The sequence below is a fragment of the Cygnus atratus genome, chromosome 19, assembly GCF_013377495.2.
Source record: "Cygnus atratus isolate AKBS03 ecotype Queensland, Australia chromosome 19, CAtr_DNAZoo_HiC_assembly, whole genome shotgun sequence".
Classification (NCBI taxonomy): Eukaryota; Metazoa; Chordata; class Aves; order Anseriformes; family Anatidae; genus Cygnus; species Cygnus atratus.
In genome coordinates this window covers 2,407,364-2,427,713 of record NC_066380.1, presented here as the reverse complement: position 1 = coordinate 2,427,713, position 20,350 = coordinate 2,407,364, and the positions used below count along the sequence as shown (strand labels likewise).

Sequence of the window (20,350 nt, the reverse complement as noted above, 5' to 3'; positions counted from 1 at the left end):
ACCTAAATATATTAAAAAAAACCTTATTCTGGATGACAAGATGAGGGCAGATGCGTAGTAACTGGAGCCTTTTCCTTTTTGCTGCGCTCTGCTGTGGGATGTGGTGGCTGCTGGTGCCCTGGTGGACGGGCAGAGGAATGTGGGGCAAGGTCCCCCTGCCAGGCCTGGGAGCCTCTGCTGTCCAGCTGGGAGCTCCCTCCTTGACCTGAACTTGTCATTGCCCCGGTGATTGGCTCCTTCCTGCGCTGCCTAAAAGCTGTTGAATTCCTTACGTGTGGCCTCAAAACCAGGCATGGACTTTGCTAAAGGCTGAGGCTTGTTGCTTGTCCTGGCAGGGTCTTTCTCAGCTGAGAAATATCACGTCTCCACCACTCAACGTGAAAATAAGGAAGCACAGATTTTGTAAACTTCGAATGTTTTTCATGACTGCGTAGGTTTATGAAATCCTGCAGTCAAGGTGGGTGGTTGGTGATGAGGAGGGGCCTGGTCTTTGTAGAGCTACAGGGCTTTGTTTCCCCCGTGAAGCACTACGTAGAGGTGTCACGCTGAGGGTGCCAAAGTCTGGCAGTTCCTGCCTCTTGTTATGAAGGTACAGCCGGGTATAAGCAGGGGGAGCTTACAAACTTCTGAAGAAGCTGCAGCTGAGCGGGGAACAGCTCGTCCTCAGCCCGCCTGCCTGGTCCTGCCGCTTCACAGGACACCGCAAAGATAACTTTGCACAAACGTCTGGGAAAAACAAAACCAGGACACAACACAGAGAGGTATCGTGCAAATGTCATTTTTCAGTTTGTGCCGCTCTGCGATGAGGTTTTCCCGTTATCTGCCAACTTGTGCGAAGTGGCCGCACGCGCAGGTCTTGGCCGACGTCGGGACGTTGTGGAGTGCCCTCCGCCGCCCGCCCCTCGGGGCGCCTCGTGCCAGCCGGGGAAGGAGTTTGGTGAAGGAATCTGGACAATTCGCCTCTCACCTGACCTCTTAAAACTTTAAAGGTGGAGTGAATTTTTTTGCCTGGGTATTCTATTTTTTATTTTCTTTTCCTCCCTGCTGTAAAGTGTTAATCCTGCCCATCGCGATGTGATTTCATTGAGCAACGTGAGCTGGAATCTGCCCTGCCGTCGGAGCCCAAACGCAACTCTGCTCGTCCTGTGGCTCGTGGGATGTGCTGTAACTCAGCTCAAATGTTGAAAGGAAATGGGCCTCCAGGGGAGTCTGGAGCTCTGTTCATTCAACTTCTAATTAAAGTTTTCCCCTCTCAAGTTTCACTTTATTTTCCGGGGCTTTTGCTTCACGATGATTATTAACATGTGTCCCATGGCCCGGAAATCGTTATACCCTTCCCCAGCCCAGCCTTTGTCGATACCTCCTGCTGCAGAACGAGCTGCCTGAAACTTCGTCTCCGAAGCAATGCGATGGCGATGGCCGATGGCTGATGGCCGATGGCCGGGGCAGGCAGCAGCCAGCTGCCCCCCGTCGCTGCCCAGCCGCTTTCCTGCCACTGGCTGCGCGTTTCCTCCCGCACGGGTTGATCAGATGCTGCTGTCCAGCGGAGACGATCCAGTCCAGGATTTCTTCCAGCCTTTTCTTCATGTTTCAAGAGCCCAGGCCAACTCTGGCTTCCTATTCCAACTCCAGCACGCTTATCTTTTTTGGGGCAGGAATTGTTAGCACAGTTTATCTTGCTTGCTGCAAGTCCTCCCTCTGCTGAGACATGTACTCTGGTGCTGCGTTCTCTTATTTTTTTTTCTCTCTGTCTTTTTATGTTTTCTTCTTGTTGTTTTTCTTTTTAAATGTGTAAAGTGAAGAGTTCCTCTCCCCCCCCTCTCCCTTTCCACTCCACAGAACCAACCTCCTGTTAATTACACGCTGGAACTGTTGCTGCTTTGCCAGAGGGGAGAGTGAACCTGTGCCTGCATGTGTGTAGTGTAAAATAGCTAGAAAGATGTCAATGAACAGCAGGAAAAGTTCTGGGAGACCGTCTTACTACTATCGACTGCTCCGGAGGTCACGACTTCAGAGACAGCGGAGCCGATCCCGGAGCCGGAACAGGCCGCTTAGTAGGGGTAAATGCAACAACACTTCTGTTTCCTTGACAGTGCCAGACACGCGTGCTGTTGCTTACAGGTAGCTTCCTTACTGGAGAGCAGAATGACCAGTGCGAATATCTGAGTGTACCTGCTCCCTGGGCAGCTCGTGTTGAGCTTTCCAGAAGGTCAGTGGCTTGTGCAGTGCTGCAGGGGCGTGAGGGGAGGGAGAAGTGCGTGATTTTCAGAGCTTAGCTCTGGGAGTCAGGCTTGGGTGCTGTTCCTTGCGGTGGCTGTAACACCTCGTGTAACTGTAACTAACCCAGGCTTTTCAGTTATCCGTGGTTCCGTTTTTTCAACTCGTATAATTAAGGTAACTGCTGCTTTTAGCTAACTGGGATGTTTGGAGGCCTAATTGATGATTACAGGGATTTGAAAACCCTTGATTAAGAGATGCTATCAATATGCCAAGATGAATTGCTAGAACTTGTTCTTCATGAGCTGAGTGTCACCAGGGGGTTCGCAATTACAAAGCTGAGTACAGTTTAGGGGTACAATTTTAGAAAGAGCCTGAAGATTGTGCTCCCGAGGCACTGTGGAAACCTCTGGGACTTGTATTCCCAAATCACTTTGCGCTTTTAAAAATCCTGCTCTAAAAGGGCCTATTTGTCCTCATCAGCAGGAGTTAGGTCCGCAGAGTAATGTCTCTTTAGGGCATACTCACTCATGCAGCCCATTTATTCTACTTGAGGCAGCTACTGACCCAGTTGCATTTTTAAAAATAAGCTATTCTGGCTCTCTCTTCTAGTGTGAGATAAATGTTTATTGATGCTTGTGCCTGTCGGTAAAGCAGTCAAAGGAGCGGGTGTCTTGGAGTCATTTTATGTTGAGCTATCTTTGCAGAAAGGAGGGAAGAGGGTTGTGTTTGGCCTCTACTGTGACAATCCAGTCCTATTTATCAGGTCTTGAGCTTAATCAAGACCATTAATTAAAAATAATTTATTAGTTTGCGGGTGAATTAAAAAAAAAAAAGTAAAAAGCAAAACTGCAACAATTCATCCTCCATCAGGTGTTTGTACAAATCCAGCCTTGTTCTTGTGTCACTGGAGTTGATTCAGATTTAGCCGGCAGATTGTGAAGTAGGCTCCGGGACTGCAAGATTGAGCTTAGTGCAGTGTCCTCTTTCTTCCTTCCCTGACATACAGTACTTTTTTCAGGATTTTGAATCATCACTGGGAAAACAATAGGAAGCTAAATCAGTCCCCGAGCTTCATCCTTTCCTTTAAGCAGACAGAGTTTTTCTTTCCATGGTTTTTTTTTTTTTTCTGTTTTGCCTGTCAGAGAGGAGTGTTTGTAGATTCACAAGCGTGTAACAGCTCCTTTTCCCCCTTTATTTGTATACGGTTCAAAACCAAAATATTTTACTGTCATTTCAGTGACTGTGACAAACGAAATGTGTTAGTTTCTTTTAGGTAACCCAGTATGAACTTGTCGGCATAATTTGTCATGAGCTCAAGGAATATGCAGGCAGATTTGATTGAAATGGAAATGAACCCTAATGTCTGTAAGAAATTGGATTTGGACCAAATGAAATCTTCTTGCTGTTGATCTCTCCCTGAGTATTTTGTGTTTGTCACATGTCTCTAGGATTCCTGCCTGCTAGGAGAATCATTACCCTCAGCACTCGTTTAGCTCTTCTCATCTGTAGATCTTCAAGGGATTTGCAAATCTGGATAAGAATTTTCATTTTCTCTATGCTTTTGTAAGAGTCGCAGAAAGCAGGTTGTGGAGTAACGGTGTCAAACAGCAAGGTCCCGGGGTGGGTCAGAGTTAGGGCCTGGTTCAGAGTCTGGAGGCAGTCTGCACAGAGTGAAGCAAGTGCTGGAATGAAGCAAAAGGAACACCTGCCAGTCCTGGTCCCACTGGAAGGTTCGTGTACGGGGACTGCAGGGGTGGAGGAGCTGTGGACAACGCAGGAACCGGAATGAGGCTGTAGGCTTTTTGGTTTTGTGAAATGTGAATTTCCAAAGCCTGGACGAAGGAAGGAGCTGGGGGTCACCTTCTCACATACTGATCTGTGGCGTCATTTGCTATCGGGCTGAGATACTCAAACACCAGATATCTTTAGTGGAAGGTTAACATAAATTCATGAGCACTGGAGTTATTTAGGGGAATTGGCTATGGGCTGTTTTGCCAGTTGTGTGTTTTCAGGGCATTCCCTTGACAACTTTTGGCTCTCTCCAGTCTCAGGACGCTTTGCCAAGATCTCTGCAGAGCACAGGTGGGCCTGAGGACCTCGCTGGTGGAGCCGCGGTACCTGGAGGTTGAGCTTTTCCAAGGTGTGTCACTTCAGCAGATTAGCAGCATGCTTTTGGACAGGGGACTTGCTGAGGATCAAGCAGCTGTGACACGTTTACCAGGGAGGAGATCTCTGCTGGCACACAATCCCCTCTCCCCATCTGGAACCGTTCAGCGTATTGCATCAGTCCTGGATGATAAAACCCTGATGCCGGCGCTGCCACGGGAGCACCCATAAGATGCAGGTGCTGCCATCTGCTGCCAGCAGGGCTGCTCGTCCGGAAAGCTGCAGCACGCCTCTGCTGTGAGTCAAGGGACAGCTTTCTGCCCACTCAGCTTACATCACTCCGTTTCTCTGAATAGGGGAAAGGATGTGTTTAAAAACAGGTATTTATATCCTGCCACTTCCCACTCCCAGCCCCTGGGGGGGCGGTGCCAGCCCCCCGCCTGCCGCTGTGCCCGGCATCGCCGCAGGGATGCTGCTGGTGTGCAGGAGGGCCTGGAGGAGTGGGCTGGGGCTGCAGCATGCACAGCTCCTAGGTGGTGGCTCTAGGGGAAATGGGTCTTGCTTCCTGAGGTACAAAGAAAGAGAGAACCACTCCCTCAGGAAGGTGCTGCTGAAGTGCATTTCAGATAAGCAAAGTGAACAGAATTTGCATTTTCTATACAAGTGTCTAAGGAAAGTAGGGGATTGCTTTCTGTTGGGACTCCAGATGGACACAATCTGATGTAGCAGGCGGAAATATCTATAGCACTTTCAGCTGTTCTCAGTGGCAGACGGCTTATTTGATGTTTCATGTGATGTTATCCTCTATTCTTGGAGTTTAGAGTTCTCCACTTAGCCCTGGTGCTTATAACACATTCATCTCGTGCTTTAGGGTGTTTGCCATCCTGTTCATGGAGAGGTCCAGCCCTAGAATAGTTGGAGAACGGTAAAGCTGATGAGGATGGCAGTTCAGACCAGACCAGGAATGCTACCAGGAGACTCATGATCGTGCCTCCAGCATGCTTAAGTTATTGCTATTTGATGGTGGATAAACAGGACAGGTTTCACCCTGCTGTTAATCTTTGTTAGAATGATGATAATGTCAGAAATCTCCTGGCTCTGCTTTCCATGGGGATTTGGGACACGCTGCAGGTACATTAGGTAGTTTAAAAAAACCTGCAGAAATCCCCATTTCTTCCGTGGACCATCTGTTCAGCTCAGAGATGTGTGTAAATATACGAGGAATCATGGCTGTAATTATGATTACTACCAGGTGATCCGTCTAATGCAGGGGAAGGTACTTGGGAGGCAGAGAGAGTAGAAGGAAAATTCTCGATAGAAGCAACACCTGCTTCTGCCTGCGGTACGCTGCCCTGTGGCTCTCTTCATGGTGTCCCTGCTTCTCCTTGATTATGGACATGATGAAGGAGCAGGGGGCAGTGGCAAGTGTTCTGGAAGTCCAGTTTGCTAACAGAAACCTCTCGCAGGTGCTCCATCCGTGGGCCTGTGTCTGCACCCACATTCACTGCCTTGTTAGTCATGGAGAATAGAGTCTGTCTGCTCTGAGATCCCAGAAAGTACCGTATGAGTATGAGGTTATGTTTCTGATAATTTACAAGTAAATTGCTTAATTACAGAATCATTTATTATAAAACTGGAAGCTTTGACATGTTTCGCTTCATGGTAATAATAGTTTTTGTTCCAGCATGCAACAGAATGACATGAGATGCACATACCCAGGCTCCCTTTGAGCCTAACCACATTGAAAATTCATGCATTCTTCTCTCATGTTGTCCTAAATGAAAATGTGTTGTACAGCATCCTAGCATATTCTCCAGAAGGAAATGCCATGGAAATAGGGAACTTCTCTGTCTCTTATTTTTCTCATTTGTTAGAAGGGATTTTCTGTCCGCAATTAAACATCTCTCCTATGAAACAGCCTTCTGTTGCTGATTTTTCTCAGTGGGACCAAGGCAGGAGGCTGTCTAAATTCTTAGTAAGAAGAATTAGAAATAGCAGTTTGAACCAAATGCAGCTTTGGCTTCAGTTCTTTCTTCTGTAAAACTCTGTAGGCAATCAGTTGTCATCAAAGCTCCAAGAATTTGGTAACATTTTGAGTTCCTGATACTTCTGTCTCTGTTAGCTCCTCGGACATAAATGTCTTGCTCTAAGGCCTGCTCATCACAAGTGCTTTTCAAGTTTGGAGTACTTTGTTCTTCTCATGACCCACAAATGATTTTTCTTTGAGTTACACTTAGCTGCGTGCCTTTCCTCTTGTTGAAAGCATGTGTTTTCATGTGTGTCTTTGGTCTACACCTACTCTAAATGAAGCTTAGCTTAGATACTACCAACTGTGACAAGAGCTTGGGTATCAGAATACCTGTATCGTATCCAAACCTCCCCTTCTTGGTAAATCAGTGTTGGCCAGACCTATCTCAGAAGCGCCCGAATCCACTAATAAATAAGAATACCGAACAGAACACCTCCCTACACTTACAATGCCCTCTCTTTCTTGCATGCCAAATCAGTATGTGCCCCTGAGCCTTGATTTTTCTTTCTGTGGTCTCTAGTTTTAACAAACTGAATAGTCATTACGGATACAATGGCTCCATCAGAAGTCCATTTGTGCACCTGCCTATGAAGGTGCCGTCCCTCTAACACACTTCACACGTCCTTCACGCTTACCCCTTGTACTGGGCTATTGCTCTGATCTTTTGGATTGTGCCTGGAATTTTTTATAACAAATTTGTTGAGAGAGACAGCATCTCTCTGACAAACATCGAGCAGATTTTCTAATGATCTGTGTGACTAAAGAACATGATTTTTTATTAAAAGGAACTGATTCTGTATCAGCGTGTAGAAGTTGGAGATAAGCAGTGTTAGCCTTGCGAATACAAGTATCCCTGCATGTTGCATGTATTTATTTTGGCAGGCAGAAAGCTGAGTAAAATGATCCTGTTTCCCCGTTGTCCTCTGATTCATAGCCTACCAAGTTTGACAAGATGAGTGGTTTTGGTATTTGGGCACATCTGGCTGTACCAGTGGTTGATACCGAACGAGGACGCTCAGTAGGAGGCAGGTCTGGGCAGCAGGGTGAGCACGGTGCCGCTGGGCTGGGGCAGGATGGAGTCCCAGTGCCCTGGGGCTGCGGCCCCGGCTGCCCTGCTTCCAGCCCCAGCAGGCTCCGCCGCAGACATTTCAAATGCAGAATCACTCTTCCCCTCCTTACTGAGAATTTGCGTGACTTCAGTGGGATGGTGTCCCTTCACCTGTCTTCTGTGGGGGGGATTTCTTAGAAGAAACCAAACTGTGTGCTTTAGAATCCCTATTATTTTCCTAAAAAACATTGTACAAACAAGTTTTGTCACGGAAGAGCTGGGAGCAGTGAGTGGCAAGTTCAGTTAAAACATTAGTGATGGGTTGTTTTTTTTCCAGGGGTGGCATCTCTTAAATGTCAGGAAAAGGAGACCTTCCTGCTCCGCTGTTCTTAAAGAGCTTTGCTTTGTTTTTCAAGCCTCTTTGTGGCACTTTCTATCAGAACTCTTGTGGTGTTTCATTGAAATGTTAACAGCATGGCTGACAGGTGCCCAGAGAAAAGCTATGCAAACTTCTTTAAGCTGTGCTGTTTGTAAGAAATACTCGCTGGCAGCCCTGCTATTTTCAGCATTAGTGCTTCAGTTGAGACGCTGCTCTACGTGTTGGGTGCTTAATTGTCTAATAAAAACCCATACTCATTTGTAACTTGGGAAGCAGTGCGTGATGGAGGAGTTCTTGGCCATGCGCTGTTTTGATATGAAAACAATGGATATAGAAGTCTAAATATCCTGTCAATAGACAACACCTCCGAGCAGGTTTGTTGTCTCTGGGGGCAAAGGTGAGGCAGACCCGTCAGTGAGAGCACGGGGCAGGACTGCCCTGAGCTGCTGCTTCTGCTCTTACTGTGCTGGCGATGCCCCACTGACCGATCAGAAACACAGAAATATCAAAGCGTAGTGTGCACTTTCTGTGACAACTGTGTCAATTCCTGCTAGATTAAAAATGAATCAGGTTTTAAAATTCTTAGTAGGAGCCATTGCAAGCACCAGAGTGAACCTCCAAGGAGCAGTGGCCCTTCTGGCATTTGCATGGTAAGCTAGAAAACCACAGGTAGAAGCAGGGTTTAGAAATATCCCCTCAAATCTTGCTCTCATCAGTAGTGGAAGCAATAGTCTGGATTTCCAAAGGCACAGACCTCCTGCTCAGCCCTGCTGTGTGTAACCACTTGTTGGTGCTCCCATTTAGTGTCTGCAGCTACACTGAAAGCATTGTATTGGGCCCAGCTTGCAACGTTAACAAACTATGGGGTGTTTTTTGGAGTGTGGTTTGGGGGACCAGACATTTTATTTGCTTTTGACTTGCTGAGGTAGCACCTCGGTTCTGTTTATGTACTTTTCACCTCTTCTCTTAGTGACAAGATCTTGCTGCTTTGGGAGTTTTGTAGTGTCCTCTGTCTTCGCTCTTTGATTTTCACGTGTCTTAACTTTTGCTACATTTTAAGAGGAACACTGGAAAGGAGGGGGTTTAAGATTTGCAGGGTGCGGAGTTTTGATAGTGAGACATGAGAAGGGCGGTGGGGGGAGAAGGGAAAGGAAAGAAAAGGAAAGAAAGACACAGAACTGTAGGGAGTAACCTGGGAAATGGGCAGAGGCTCACGCTGGACAATGCAGCCACCTTGGTTCATTGTCAGCTGCCGCATGTGTGTTTGTGGCCTGAGGCAGGGGCAGTGAGGTTTGCGAGTCAGATAAAAGTCAGGTAAGCTGCTTGGAAAGAAGCAGATTTGACTACAGAGCCCAGAACCAACCTTGATGAAACTGGGCAATCGGAAAGGTGTGGACGTCGATTGATTCCTTTAATGTGGATTAATGCCCATTGCGGTGTTTGTGGCACTTCCCGAAACAATAAACGTCTTCTGAATATCCTCATGCATAACCAAAATACCGTATTATAACAATTGTTTGATTTTCTTTATCATATTTTGTAAGAATTGCAAATATTTCATAGACTTGAGGGAAGCCTTAGGTAGATGCATTTTCTTTTAACCGCTAAAGGTGTTCAGGGGCAAGTGCAGGAAATGCTGTGAGTGGCAGTGAACGAGTAACGGCACAGACTCCTGTAGCTCCGTGTTCTGCTCTCAGACTTTGCTTCTGCCCCAAGCTAGGACGAGAACTCAGGAGTTCTGACTCATGTTCTTCCTCTCAAGTCTTGACCATGGTCCCATACCTGACAGTCCTGTGGTCCCAGAAACTGCATCCTTAAGAGGTAACTGAGCTTAGCACCAGTCTTGATAAAATTGTGAGAGTTTTCAATCTGCTGAAGAGTAAATTGAGAAATTACTTCCTTATTTAATGCCGTGACAGCAATTTGGGAATTTTCAGCAATTTTCAGGCAGCTCGAAGACTGACTGTTGTCTCTTTTGCTCGTCTATTGCTTCTCTCTCTCTTTCTTTTTTTTTTTTTTTTTTGAAGTCCTTTCCTTCTGGTAGGAACCTCCCTTTCCCCTAACAGTGTTGCTAAGAGAGGCTGATTACTCTGAAAGGAAATAAGCAGCGGAGTTGCTCCCAAGTAATGCAGGGTGAGTTTTTATCTAAAAGCTGTAGGTAATAAATGAGAGAGAGGTCAAAAACCCTGGTCTGAGTCCAAAACAGAATTGCTTCCAAAAGAATGCTTAGAGGGGTTTCAACAGACTTCACGATCTCTGATGTACCAGAGTAAGTTTGTGACCTTACAGCTGTGGCAGTCCAAATAATTTAGATACAGAGCTGCCTTTTAAAGCTTTTAAACATATATTTCCCTTGAAGGTCTTCTAGCGTGCCACTAATCCCTTAAGTTATTGCACTGAAGGCACTCTGTAATCCTTTAATTTACTCTGGTCTCAATAGAGATGGTGAACCAGCTGGGTCACTTTCCGTATTTGGTCTTTATCAATTTTGCTTTTTTGTCTCAGACACTAGCTGAGGGTAGTGTGCTTTGCTTTAGAACACTGCGGAGAACAGCTGAAATTCCGAGTTTAATTGCTCATGTGTTTGTGTGTATGCCTATTTTAAGAAGTGCACAAACCCCAGAACCTCCTCACCTGTTTCACGGTTTTATAGAGCCCTAGGGTCAGGCTTCTAGCTAAGTTTCCTCAGGCCCCTTGGAAAATCAGCAAATGTGAAAACCGATGACGTTTTTAAAACTGAAATAATACCCAGTATAGGAGAGGTGAGGGTCAAAAGCCGACATTCTCCACAGGTAACTTCTGGAAGCTTCATCTCCCAGTCCTATGGGGGACTAAGCTTTTGACGTAGGATTTCTTGGCAGTGCTGGAGGCAAAGCTTTATGGTGGTAAGTGGCACTAACCAAGCGCTATGCTTTTTTAAATAAGCAGAAATTCTATCTAGAGCAGCACATTGGTTGTCTGAATTTGGCAGTTTTGTCCTGTCCATTGCTTCTTGCTTGCACGAGGGACGCATGGGTTTGTTGTGGGTTTGTTCCCGAGGGCTGGGCTGGAAGTCCTCCTGCTGCTGGAGGTGGGTTTGGCATACTGGCTACTCAGCAGTACTTGAGAAATTCATTTTAAGATGAGCGTTGAAGCGTTCGCGTTGGAGAAAAACATGCCCTGCAATTGTATAGACTTTGCGAAGCATCGGCAAGAATAAGGAAGGCCAAAGTTGTGCTTCATTAACATTTACACTGAGAAAGGAATCCTCAGATGTTGAGCACTTAACGTTTCTTTTTGAAGAAATCAATTTATTTGAAGTGCCAGTTTCTTTTGTACATTATGTGCTCACACTTTTGATTTCTCACAGCACTTCTGCGCCAGTGAATTCCTTGTAGTGTCGGAGATCAAGCTTGGTCTTGTTCTGAAGTATCCAAATGTGGTAATAGGTGGACTGTTGGAAAATTTGGCATCTGGAGTTAAATTACAGGATGCTTCTTAAGCTTCTTGGTTACTATAGTAACAAGTAATAGTCATCCTTCGTGATTAAGCAGTGTCCATGGTAACCAAATGAGCAAGTTTTAAATGAAAGATATTTTCCCTTTACATTTTTAGCAGTCAAAGGTTAACAGTTATTACCTTTATACCCTTAGATGAGAACAAATCTTGATCTGGCTGGCATATTTAAAGTGAGAACATTTGGTGTTCATTTAAATAACTTTACTTCTAGGACCGGCTGAATTTTGGGTGAATTCCAACATAAAATTTCTGAGAGCAGGGTGTGGTGCATTAATCTTCCTAAGAAGAGTGACTGTTGTTCACTACACGTGCTAAACTGTTCCGCAGTGTTGCAGTGTGTTGTTAAACAGCCTCCTTCCTCCTCCTCGCAGTGAATTGCCGTTCAGCAGGGAAGGAACCAATCCCTTCGTACACCCAGCGTATTTTTAGGGCAGAAGATGCAAGTGTCAATGTTAATGTAGGTAAGAACATCGTCCTGCTTCCTCCCACCTCAAAAACGGGATGGGAGATGTACAGGTGAATATAGCCCTGCTTGATCCTTCTTGTTATGCGCATACTTTTGTCTGTAGGTAGACAGTGGGTATCACTTAAACACATAGCGACACAATCACCGAGGTAGCACAAGTTCTGTAGGATAGGGGGATAAAGGCTCATTGTAGTTTTAATGATGGGTTCTGTATGTCCATCTGTGGCACACAGTTACTTGTATGAAATAAGGAAACGTGACTGCTTTGTGGTCGCTTCTTTCCTGTCTCTTCCATTGGCACTGGGGATGTTTGAAGTCTAACAAGGGAGCTGGTGAAGCTGACACCTGCAGGTGTGCTTTCAGAGCTCGTGTGTGTAAGAGAAGTGGAAATACCCCTCCTGCCCCCCAGCGCTAAGTCTAAGCATCACTCACAATGAATTAGGAACTGTGGAATGTAAAACGATTGCTAAGAGAGTCTAAATAGCTAGAAGAAGGCACCTGAGTAGCAGTAGTAAGGACAGGAGGCATTTTCAGCAACACCCTGTGTGTAGGCACACAGCTACCGATGTATCCTGGGGTACATGACCCACCTCCACACCAGCCAAATGCAGAACACTCGTGGAAGCACACACTTTTAAAAATAATTAGTTTGGCAGAGCTGACACCGTTTTATAAGCATCATCTTCTTTTTCTAATGCATATTAAAATGAAGGAGAGTTATTTCTATTTGGTAGGGGAACTCTTAGGCATCCTGCATGAACACTAGGAAAAAGAAAAAAAAAAATCTCTGCTATCCCTGTCCATAACCATAATTCTAGCCCTAGCCCTAGCTAATTGTAAGTGCAGGAAGAACAGTTTTCAGACTTCCCTGTCACTGATGCTTTTTAATGCTGTCTTTGAGTTGCTTCGTCAGGAAAGATGCTGTATTTGGCCAGCGGCTACCAAAACTTGCTGCTGTCCAGTTAGGTAAAATCTGTTCCTCTTCTCTAAGTGTTCCCAGTGAAACTGCATCCTCCATACCCAGTGTTAAATCCTAACCTGCTGCTTTCCTGAACAATATTAAAGTTCCTGCAATGTTAAAGCAATCTAACTTGGATTAATTGGCTCTGGGCGTTTAGACTCTTCCAGGCTGATGTAAGAGCTGCATGTACTATGTGGATTTCAAATCTTAATGTTTGGTCTATTATGCAGATGGATGTGAATGGAGATGTGTATGTGACCCCATTTATCTCTCTAATGAAGTGCAATCAATGGAACATCTGTTTCTTTGCTGTAGAAGATGAAATCTCTGATGAATCATGCTTATAAATTAAGTATTTATTTATTTAATTTGCATTCTGCCAGTACAGACCTGTTATAGCAGCTACCATGCGCGACTGCAAAAATGGCCCAGTAATAATTAAACTGCGCAAAGTTTTATTTGTGCTGTGCTGCTGCTTCACGTGCAGAGACGGCTGCCCTGAACGGGTCTGTAGCTCACCTCTCCGAGGCAGCTGTTAAAAAAGCCCCAAAGCAGGCAGAAGAACACCTTACCCAGGAGACAGACCTCGCTGGTGGGAGGCAAAACTGTGGCCGCAGTCTGGATGCGAAGCACCCACCTCATCGGGGTTGCCACTGTGGCACTTGTGCAGGAGGTGACTGCGGACTTTTAAGAAAAGCAGTGAGCTCTGATCCCGGCCGGGGGAGCACATGGCTTAAGAACAAGCAGGAGGAAAGAGGAAGCTAAAATGAGGAGCAACTTCCAACTAAAACTTCTAGTCAATTAAAAGGAAAAAAGAAAAAAAAAAGAAAAAGAAAAGAAATCTGTTCTTGTGAGTTTTCCACTCCCTTTTGCAACCCAAGGAGCTGTCACGAGACGGGAGGCCTTGCGGGACCCGTGCCAGCTGCCCTGCAGCCTCGGCCAGACCCCGCTGCGGGAGGCACCATCTGGTCCCCAGCCAGAGGTTCGTCCCGCTGACCGGGCAGGTGCCCACGTGCTGGTGGGGCCAGCAGCCTCGGGCAGCGCTCCAGCTCCCAGGGGCTCCCGGCAGTCCCCGGGGAAGAGGGTTATGTTCTCCCTGCCCTGCCCCGCTGGCGCGTGTAGGTGGCATAGCTGACGTCTGCAGGGCCAGAGATGACGGAGTGTAAAAGTTGCTCCTTGGGTTGTGTCTGCGAGCAGGCAGCCATGCTGATAAAGCGCTGCAAGAAAGCAGCGTGGTAACAGGTCTGGGGCTCTGCAGAAACGGTAAGCATGATGGATGAATCTAATTTAAATCTCCCCAGAGCTGACTTCTTGTTCTCCAAACTCCGCGTTGCTTGTCTTTATCATCACATAGGAGGAAGCCGATGTTCCGCTTCACTTTATCATCCTTTCCAGTTTAACCAGAGTATTAGCAGTCTCCCCCAGCTGGTCCCCAGCTAGGCTAGAACTTCATCTTTTGCTGATGTATTTTTTAAGTCTGTGCTTGATTTCAATTTTACCCTGGAGAAAAGACTCCTAATGATATGCCGTTAGCAAGAGGCGAATTTGTTCTCTAGGCTTCACACCAGAGAAAGATAAATATCATACATATTTTATTTCAGAGACTGATAAATAAAGAATAAAAATACCAAATATGTATATATACACATATCTAATTAAAAATACAAGACAGTAAAAATGGAGTTTGTAATAAAGGCTCCTCAATCAGCATGATTTGCTATTTATTTTTAGAAAGGGGGGTTAGTTTTCAGGATGCCTTGTGTACTGTCCCTGTCACCGCTCTGGCAGCAGGTCTGGGGACCTTCAGCTATGACTTTTTTTCATTCATGGGTCTGTTTCTCTAGTTCTGTAGTGCACAGAAGTTAGTGTGTATATTTTCAGGCTCCTCATGCTGAGAATTATCAAAGCTTTCCATTCCTGTGTCTTCCCATTTGTGCTATTTTCTTTTTCCTTCCTGTCCCCAGGGGTGTTTCTGCTTTGTGCCCCAGAGGGGACAGCCGCCTTTCCCTCACTTCCCCGGGGAAGCCCCTGTAGCCGTCAGCGGTACTGAGCGTGGGCTGAACAGACGGCGGTGGGGCAAAATCCCCCAGCCCTGGTGGCTGTGCCAGAACCCGATTTCTTCTGCGCAGCCCCTGCCTCCTTTGTCCTCCTGCTCCGGCGGTGCCTGGGGCTTCGGCTGGCGGCGAGGTGGATTCAGCTCCCCTGGTGAGGCAGCAGGACCACTGCTGGCCTGGAGCGTGCTGCCTGACCCCCGCTGCTGGCTGGCGATGGACACGGCTAATGCCAGCTTTGGGCATGTGAGGATGCACTGAGCTTCCCAGGAAAGGAGAGGCTGCAGAACTGGGCGGCCAGACCCCAGAAAGACAGCAGAAAAGGGCAGTCCCGCTTCTGCTTGCATGCATCAGAAACCACCTTGGCATGCTGCCGGGGAAAGAATTCTCTTGCTGGGTGGTAGCAGAGAAAAGAGGAATAGGTGCATATCGAGTGTGCAGAAAAAATAGCAGCTTTTTTCAGTACTAGATTCAAGAGCCATTAATAGCGCTTGCTCAGGAGCAGTATGAGGAATATTAAACACTACACAGTGATATCCCAGAACCTGGCACAGAGATGACATGAGATCTATTAAAGTGCACAGCGTGCTGTGGCAAGGGTCAGTGTAACTTGAAATCATTATTTAACAAAGGAAAAGAAAAAGCTCTCCTTCCAGAAGATGTTAGTCCTACTTTGAGAGAAGATGGTCTTAATCTCTGACTGATGGGGAACAGTTTTGTCCAATGCTTTTTACGAGTTGAATTGTTTCTGTTTTCCAGCCAGTCCTAGTAAGGCTCTTTAGTTTATAGAACTGCTCCAGCCGCTGTTCTTGTAGCTGCAGAGGACCGTATGGTGCTTACTCTTGCTTCAGATGCGCTTTAACTTTTAGGTACTTGTGTGTGGAGCCAGGAGTTGGACTCGATGATCCTTGTGGATCCCTTCCAGCTCAGGATATTGTATGATTCGGGTGCCTTTGTATACTTCAGGCAGGGGCACAGCTGAGGCAGAGATGGCATTCCACGTTTTAAGCTGAGTGTGGTGGTTTTGTAACAGTTAAGTCATCTGTGAGGGAAACAAAGGTAAAGGTAAGAAGTTTGAGTCTCGTGCAATCATCGTGGATAGCATTAGCTATACGCATATGACCAGCCTCTAATTATTTAGTCTGAAATGTCTTGTGCCAGAGTGTAGCACAAAAGGCAAGTCATGATCCCAATTTATTTATTTGTTTGTTTTCTACGTAAATGGTTAGATAAGTAAGATTTTTCTGACAAGGTACAATTCTGTAAACAGAATCCTTAATTTGTTCGCAAAGGTAGCGAAGGCATGAGAACACGAGCAACTGTTTCTTCTTGGAGCTTGAAGTGAAGGGGGAGTAAATCACTGAGTGATGTGAGGAGTCCTGGGTGCAGCTGGTTGGGTTGCTGGGCTTCAGAGAAGTGTGTTTAAGCTAGGGATTCTAGGATGTGAGAAGAAATAATTTAATTCTAATATAAAAAGTGGTGATGATACAAACTTTCATTAGCCTGGGGAATATCCATTGTGGATGTTCATTAGCTTTGCTTTTAGGTAAGTTGGATTTTTCAGAGGGCATCATTACCTGCCCTAAACTTTTGCTTCTCGACCATTTTTACTTAAAAGTCAATTTTACTGCCTAATAAAGGTTTGACTTCCAATTAATTTTGTGTGGCATAACGATCATAATGTTGCTGTAAGGGATCAGCTGGTGCTCACCAAGGGATCATTAGGACAATGGGCGATAGGTTCCAATGAGCAGTTCTGCAGGTAACTGCACAAAGAAACTGGCCTCGCCTCTCTTCTCCTAGTCCAGCCGACTGGACCGGGAAGGGACTGTGTCAGCAGGCGCGTTCCTAACCCCTCACTGGCTCTCCTTGATCTTTGTCCATTGGAAAGTGGGTGTTCTTGCTCTCTGCTTCCCACTCAAAGTTACTCTTGCCTCTTGATGCAGAAAGTTGGCTTAAGTTGGTGTTTGTTATTTTCTGTCTTTATTTATTCCCAGGGTAATACTCCACTCTTGAAATAGTGCCGCTGTCCTAACAGCATCTTGGAAATCCCCCTTTGGATTCAGACGAAAGATCTTCCTTCCTTCTGGACTCCTGTGGCCACCTGCGGCTGTCCGAAATGGAGGCTTTTCCCCTGCCTCTTCTGGGTGTTCTGAATCACACAGACACTGCAGACATCTCCTCTCCAGGGATTGTTTTTAATTCATACGTGCTACCGTGAGCCACGTTAAATAAATCACTTCTGTCACTGCGTGCCTCCTCCTCTCCTCTGCTGGGCATGTAGTGAGGAGCTGTTAGATAATGCAGAAATTAGAGAAATAACAGCTAAATTCATTAAGCAATAAAATTAATTCACGAAGTGTAATTGTATGAGCAGGAGACCGGTAATTCCTGTTCCCTCTGGTTTCGCAGAAACCCCACCCTGCCCAGCTCAGCTCAGAGCCGGCACAAACCCAATGGGGCCGGGCAGGGGAGCACCAGGGGATGGCCCCGAGCCTCCATGGGTGGATCCCAGCCCAAGGCCGGGGGCATCCTGACCTCCCCACGCCTGGCGTGCAGGGTCTTGCCGTCAGCATTTGGTTCTGGTGAACTCCTAGTTTTCTGAGGAGACTCCAGAGGAGCTGGTGAAGTTTCTTGTCCTCTAACGTCTCCGTTCCCTAAAGCCCGTCACTGCGGTCCTGCTGAAGGAACCTGGCGGTTCCCAGCCTCCTGCCGCGTCTCCCCAGCGCTGCTGGCTTGTCCGGCATTCCAGTCATACTTCTCCTTCTCGCTGCCTCTGATGAAGTCATCATCTCCACTTCTCTTATTCCTGGCTTGTTCGGAGTGCCATGGCATGCGTGCTGCTGACAAGCACAGCTTCCTTTTGGTGAGTTGAGGGAGATGGCTTCTCATCGCTAACTCCTCATTCAGATTCGCACCTCCCTTTCTTGCTTGGAGTTGGAACAATTTCGTATCAGCAAATCAACTTGCTGGGAAGTGTCTGCTTGTTAGCTATTCATTCCAGCTGGTTCTTGTTGCTTTTGTTTGTGCTGTCTCTTCCACTGGCTGATCTCTGGAATTGTGTGTCAGAGGAAAGCAGGAGAGGGGGAGCGTGTGAAGAGGGATGAGCGAACAGAAGGAGTTAATGTATTTCCTTGCTGCTAATAGGAGCAGAATCCTGATGATCTCTTGGACTAGCTGTGATTCACAAGAGCAGGTAATGCAAATGTGAAAACATCTCACTTGTTAAGTGAAAAGTAAATAGTATTAATGTTTGTTCCGTGTGTGTTACACATAATGACCTGCTTGGTAGCAGTGTCTGAGGAGGTGCAAGGAAGAAAGCAGTGATACTGAGTGGGTTAAGCGAGCTTGGGTGCCAGGAGCTCCCCACTCTGTTCTGCTGCCTATGTCCTGGAAGCCTGGGGGGATTGCTACGCTGCTCTGTAACTATTTCTCAGCACTAAGAACAGGCATAGAAAAGTAGTAAGGATTAATTATGCTGTTAATTCAAATGCCTTGAACTAGTTAACAAATCAAATGCGTTTATGACTCTACAGAAACAGTTTCAGAAATATTCATAAGCCCTAGGTCCTAAATTAACATGTAATGTTTACAGTTAGTGTCCTTCTGTTGGCAGCGAACTCAGTGGGATGCGTTTCAACCCTGACAGCTTAAAAAAAGTCCTAGGGCAGTACACACCAAGAGCATTTGGGACCCAAGTATGTGCGATAACCTATGGGAGGTCTCAGGTTTTGTTAATTGCAAGGAAGTTTCTCTTTGAAGATCTTATCCTGCTATGTGGAAAACCCAAAACATTGCAGCCTTCTGTAAATATTTGGAAAAGCAGGAAGCACGCTTGTTTATTTCTTCTCGCTTCGGTTCCTCTGCAATTGCATAACATGGATGCACCCCAGCGTCAGTCTGAGCAGTGCTGTTTATGGTGAGATCTGGGGCATGGTCATGGGAAAGACCTGGGAGGGCCAAGAGCACGGTTCTGCAACGTGCACAGTGGAACTAAAACTGCATGCGAGTAGAAATGCCTGGTTATCATTGTGCAAGCAGAGAAAAGCACAGAAAATGCCATCAGTTATGAGGAGAGAAGTAGATGAGGAATCTCTGTCAGAACAGCCACAGTTCTCCTCAGAGTGATCCATGAACCTTTTCCAATCTGATTGTGAGATATTTAAGAGCATCTAGAGAGCCAGATAATATGCTTGGGTGGACCTGATTCAGTTGTCAAACAGTAATTAGATGACTTCTTATTGCTTATCTGTATATATCCCGGATTTATTTGGGCATTGCGCTGTCAGTCGGTGGAGATGGCAGCGAATGCAAAAGCCATCTGCTTCTGCACGTGGGCACAGGTCCTGAGATGCAGCACGCAGAAGTCCCTGGATCGAATCTGATCTAGAGTAAATAAATGGCCAAATGAAGGTATAATCCTGGAATTGTATGAGCGGAGGGTAGTATTCAGCTAACAGAGAAATTCACTGGCTAGCGAGGCTCTTATCTGCTAATACGAAGTGCTTCTGGAAATGCCAGTCCGTGGCCTGCAGAGATAGCGCTCCTTGTTCCGGGGCCCTTTATCTTGGGACACACGGGGGACGGCAGCCACTCACCGAGGAAACCTTGCAGTGTTCCCACGGCATCTTCAAGATTTTTATCAGTTGTGAGTCTCATAAAAGACATCAGAATGTCAAAGGGTCGCACTGTGGTTCTGCAATGAAGTTGAGTGTAGGAGCCTGGAGTCCTTGTGCTGGGCTGTGCCGTGGGGCCTGCGAGCGGGGCCTGCCAGCAGAGCCCACCAGGCCGAAACAGCGCGGGGGTGCGGAGGGGGACGAAGTGCTAGAGGTGGTGAAGAGAAGGCTGAGGTCAGGTACTGAAACTGCTCTCTTGTAGCTTGCTTGTCTTGTGCACAAGCGGGCAATTTGTCAGAAATCCCAGGAAATAAGGCCTGAAGGAGTAAAAAGGGCAGCTCAATCCTTCGTGTAGCCTTACTGTTCACTATGCAAGGCTTTAAAAAAGGCTTTAGCTCCTGACCCTTCTCTGAGTTTTGGTCTGGTCAAAGGAGTGTGTTGGCTGGCTCTGCTCTGGGCAGATTGTAATCGTGGAGGAACGACTTCAGAGCACAGTTTGTGACTTCGGTGCGGTCCCGATTAGACACAGGTATTAACCAGCCCTGGGTCACACCACACTCTCCCTTTCTCTGAAGAGCTCTGACCCACAGGGTTGAGAGGAAGCAGAAAGGTGGGCGCATTGGCCTGACAGGCAGCAGTGGTGCCGCAGCACCTGTGTGGAGCAGCAAGACCTTCCCCCCGTGCTGGAGGCGAGAGGTGGGTCTGGTCGGGGAGCACAGCGCTGCTGAGCTGGGAAGGCCTCGGGGAAGCGATGTCTGGCTGCTGGTTTTGTGTAATCCCATTGTTCGTGTTCTCCAGCCACGCATGGGAGAAGTTCTTTAAACAGTGTTTATTGGACTGGTCAAAAAGAAGTTGCAAAGCAGCTTCTTCAGTTGTCTCGTCATGCAGAGCTCATTTTCAAAGTGCTGGAATTAAGTAGTTTCTTTATGAAAATCAAAAAAAAAAAAAAAGTCGCTGTTCAAAGGGATGGGAGCCT

At 46.6% G+C, this 20,350-nt stretch overlaps 1 protein-coding gene across 10 annotated transcripts in view; it reads left to right on the top strand.

Annotated features, from left to right (window-relative positions):
• DAB2IP (DAB2 interacting protein) overlaps positions 1-20,350 on the top strand; it is a 238,113-nt gene that overhangs the window by 84,408 nt on the left and 133,355 nt on the right. For 3 of the 10 annotated variants that reach the window (XM_035555497.2, XM_035555498.2, XM_035555495.2), the window contains exon 2: positions 1,840-2,060. The exons of 5 other annotated variants lie outside the window; for them this stretch is intronic. In XM_035555497.2, coding sequence (XP_035411390.1) covers positions 1,940-2,060 — 121 coding nt within the window. In that variant the 5' untranslated portion in view covers positions 1,840-1,939. Of the gene's footprint in view, positions 1-1,839; positions 2,061-4,265; positions 4,361-17,904; positions 17,955-20,350 lie in introns of those variants that run through there. 2 more of the 10 variants (XM_035555500.2, XM_035555502.2) reach the window with 2 other exon arrangements.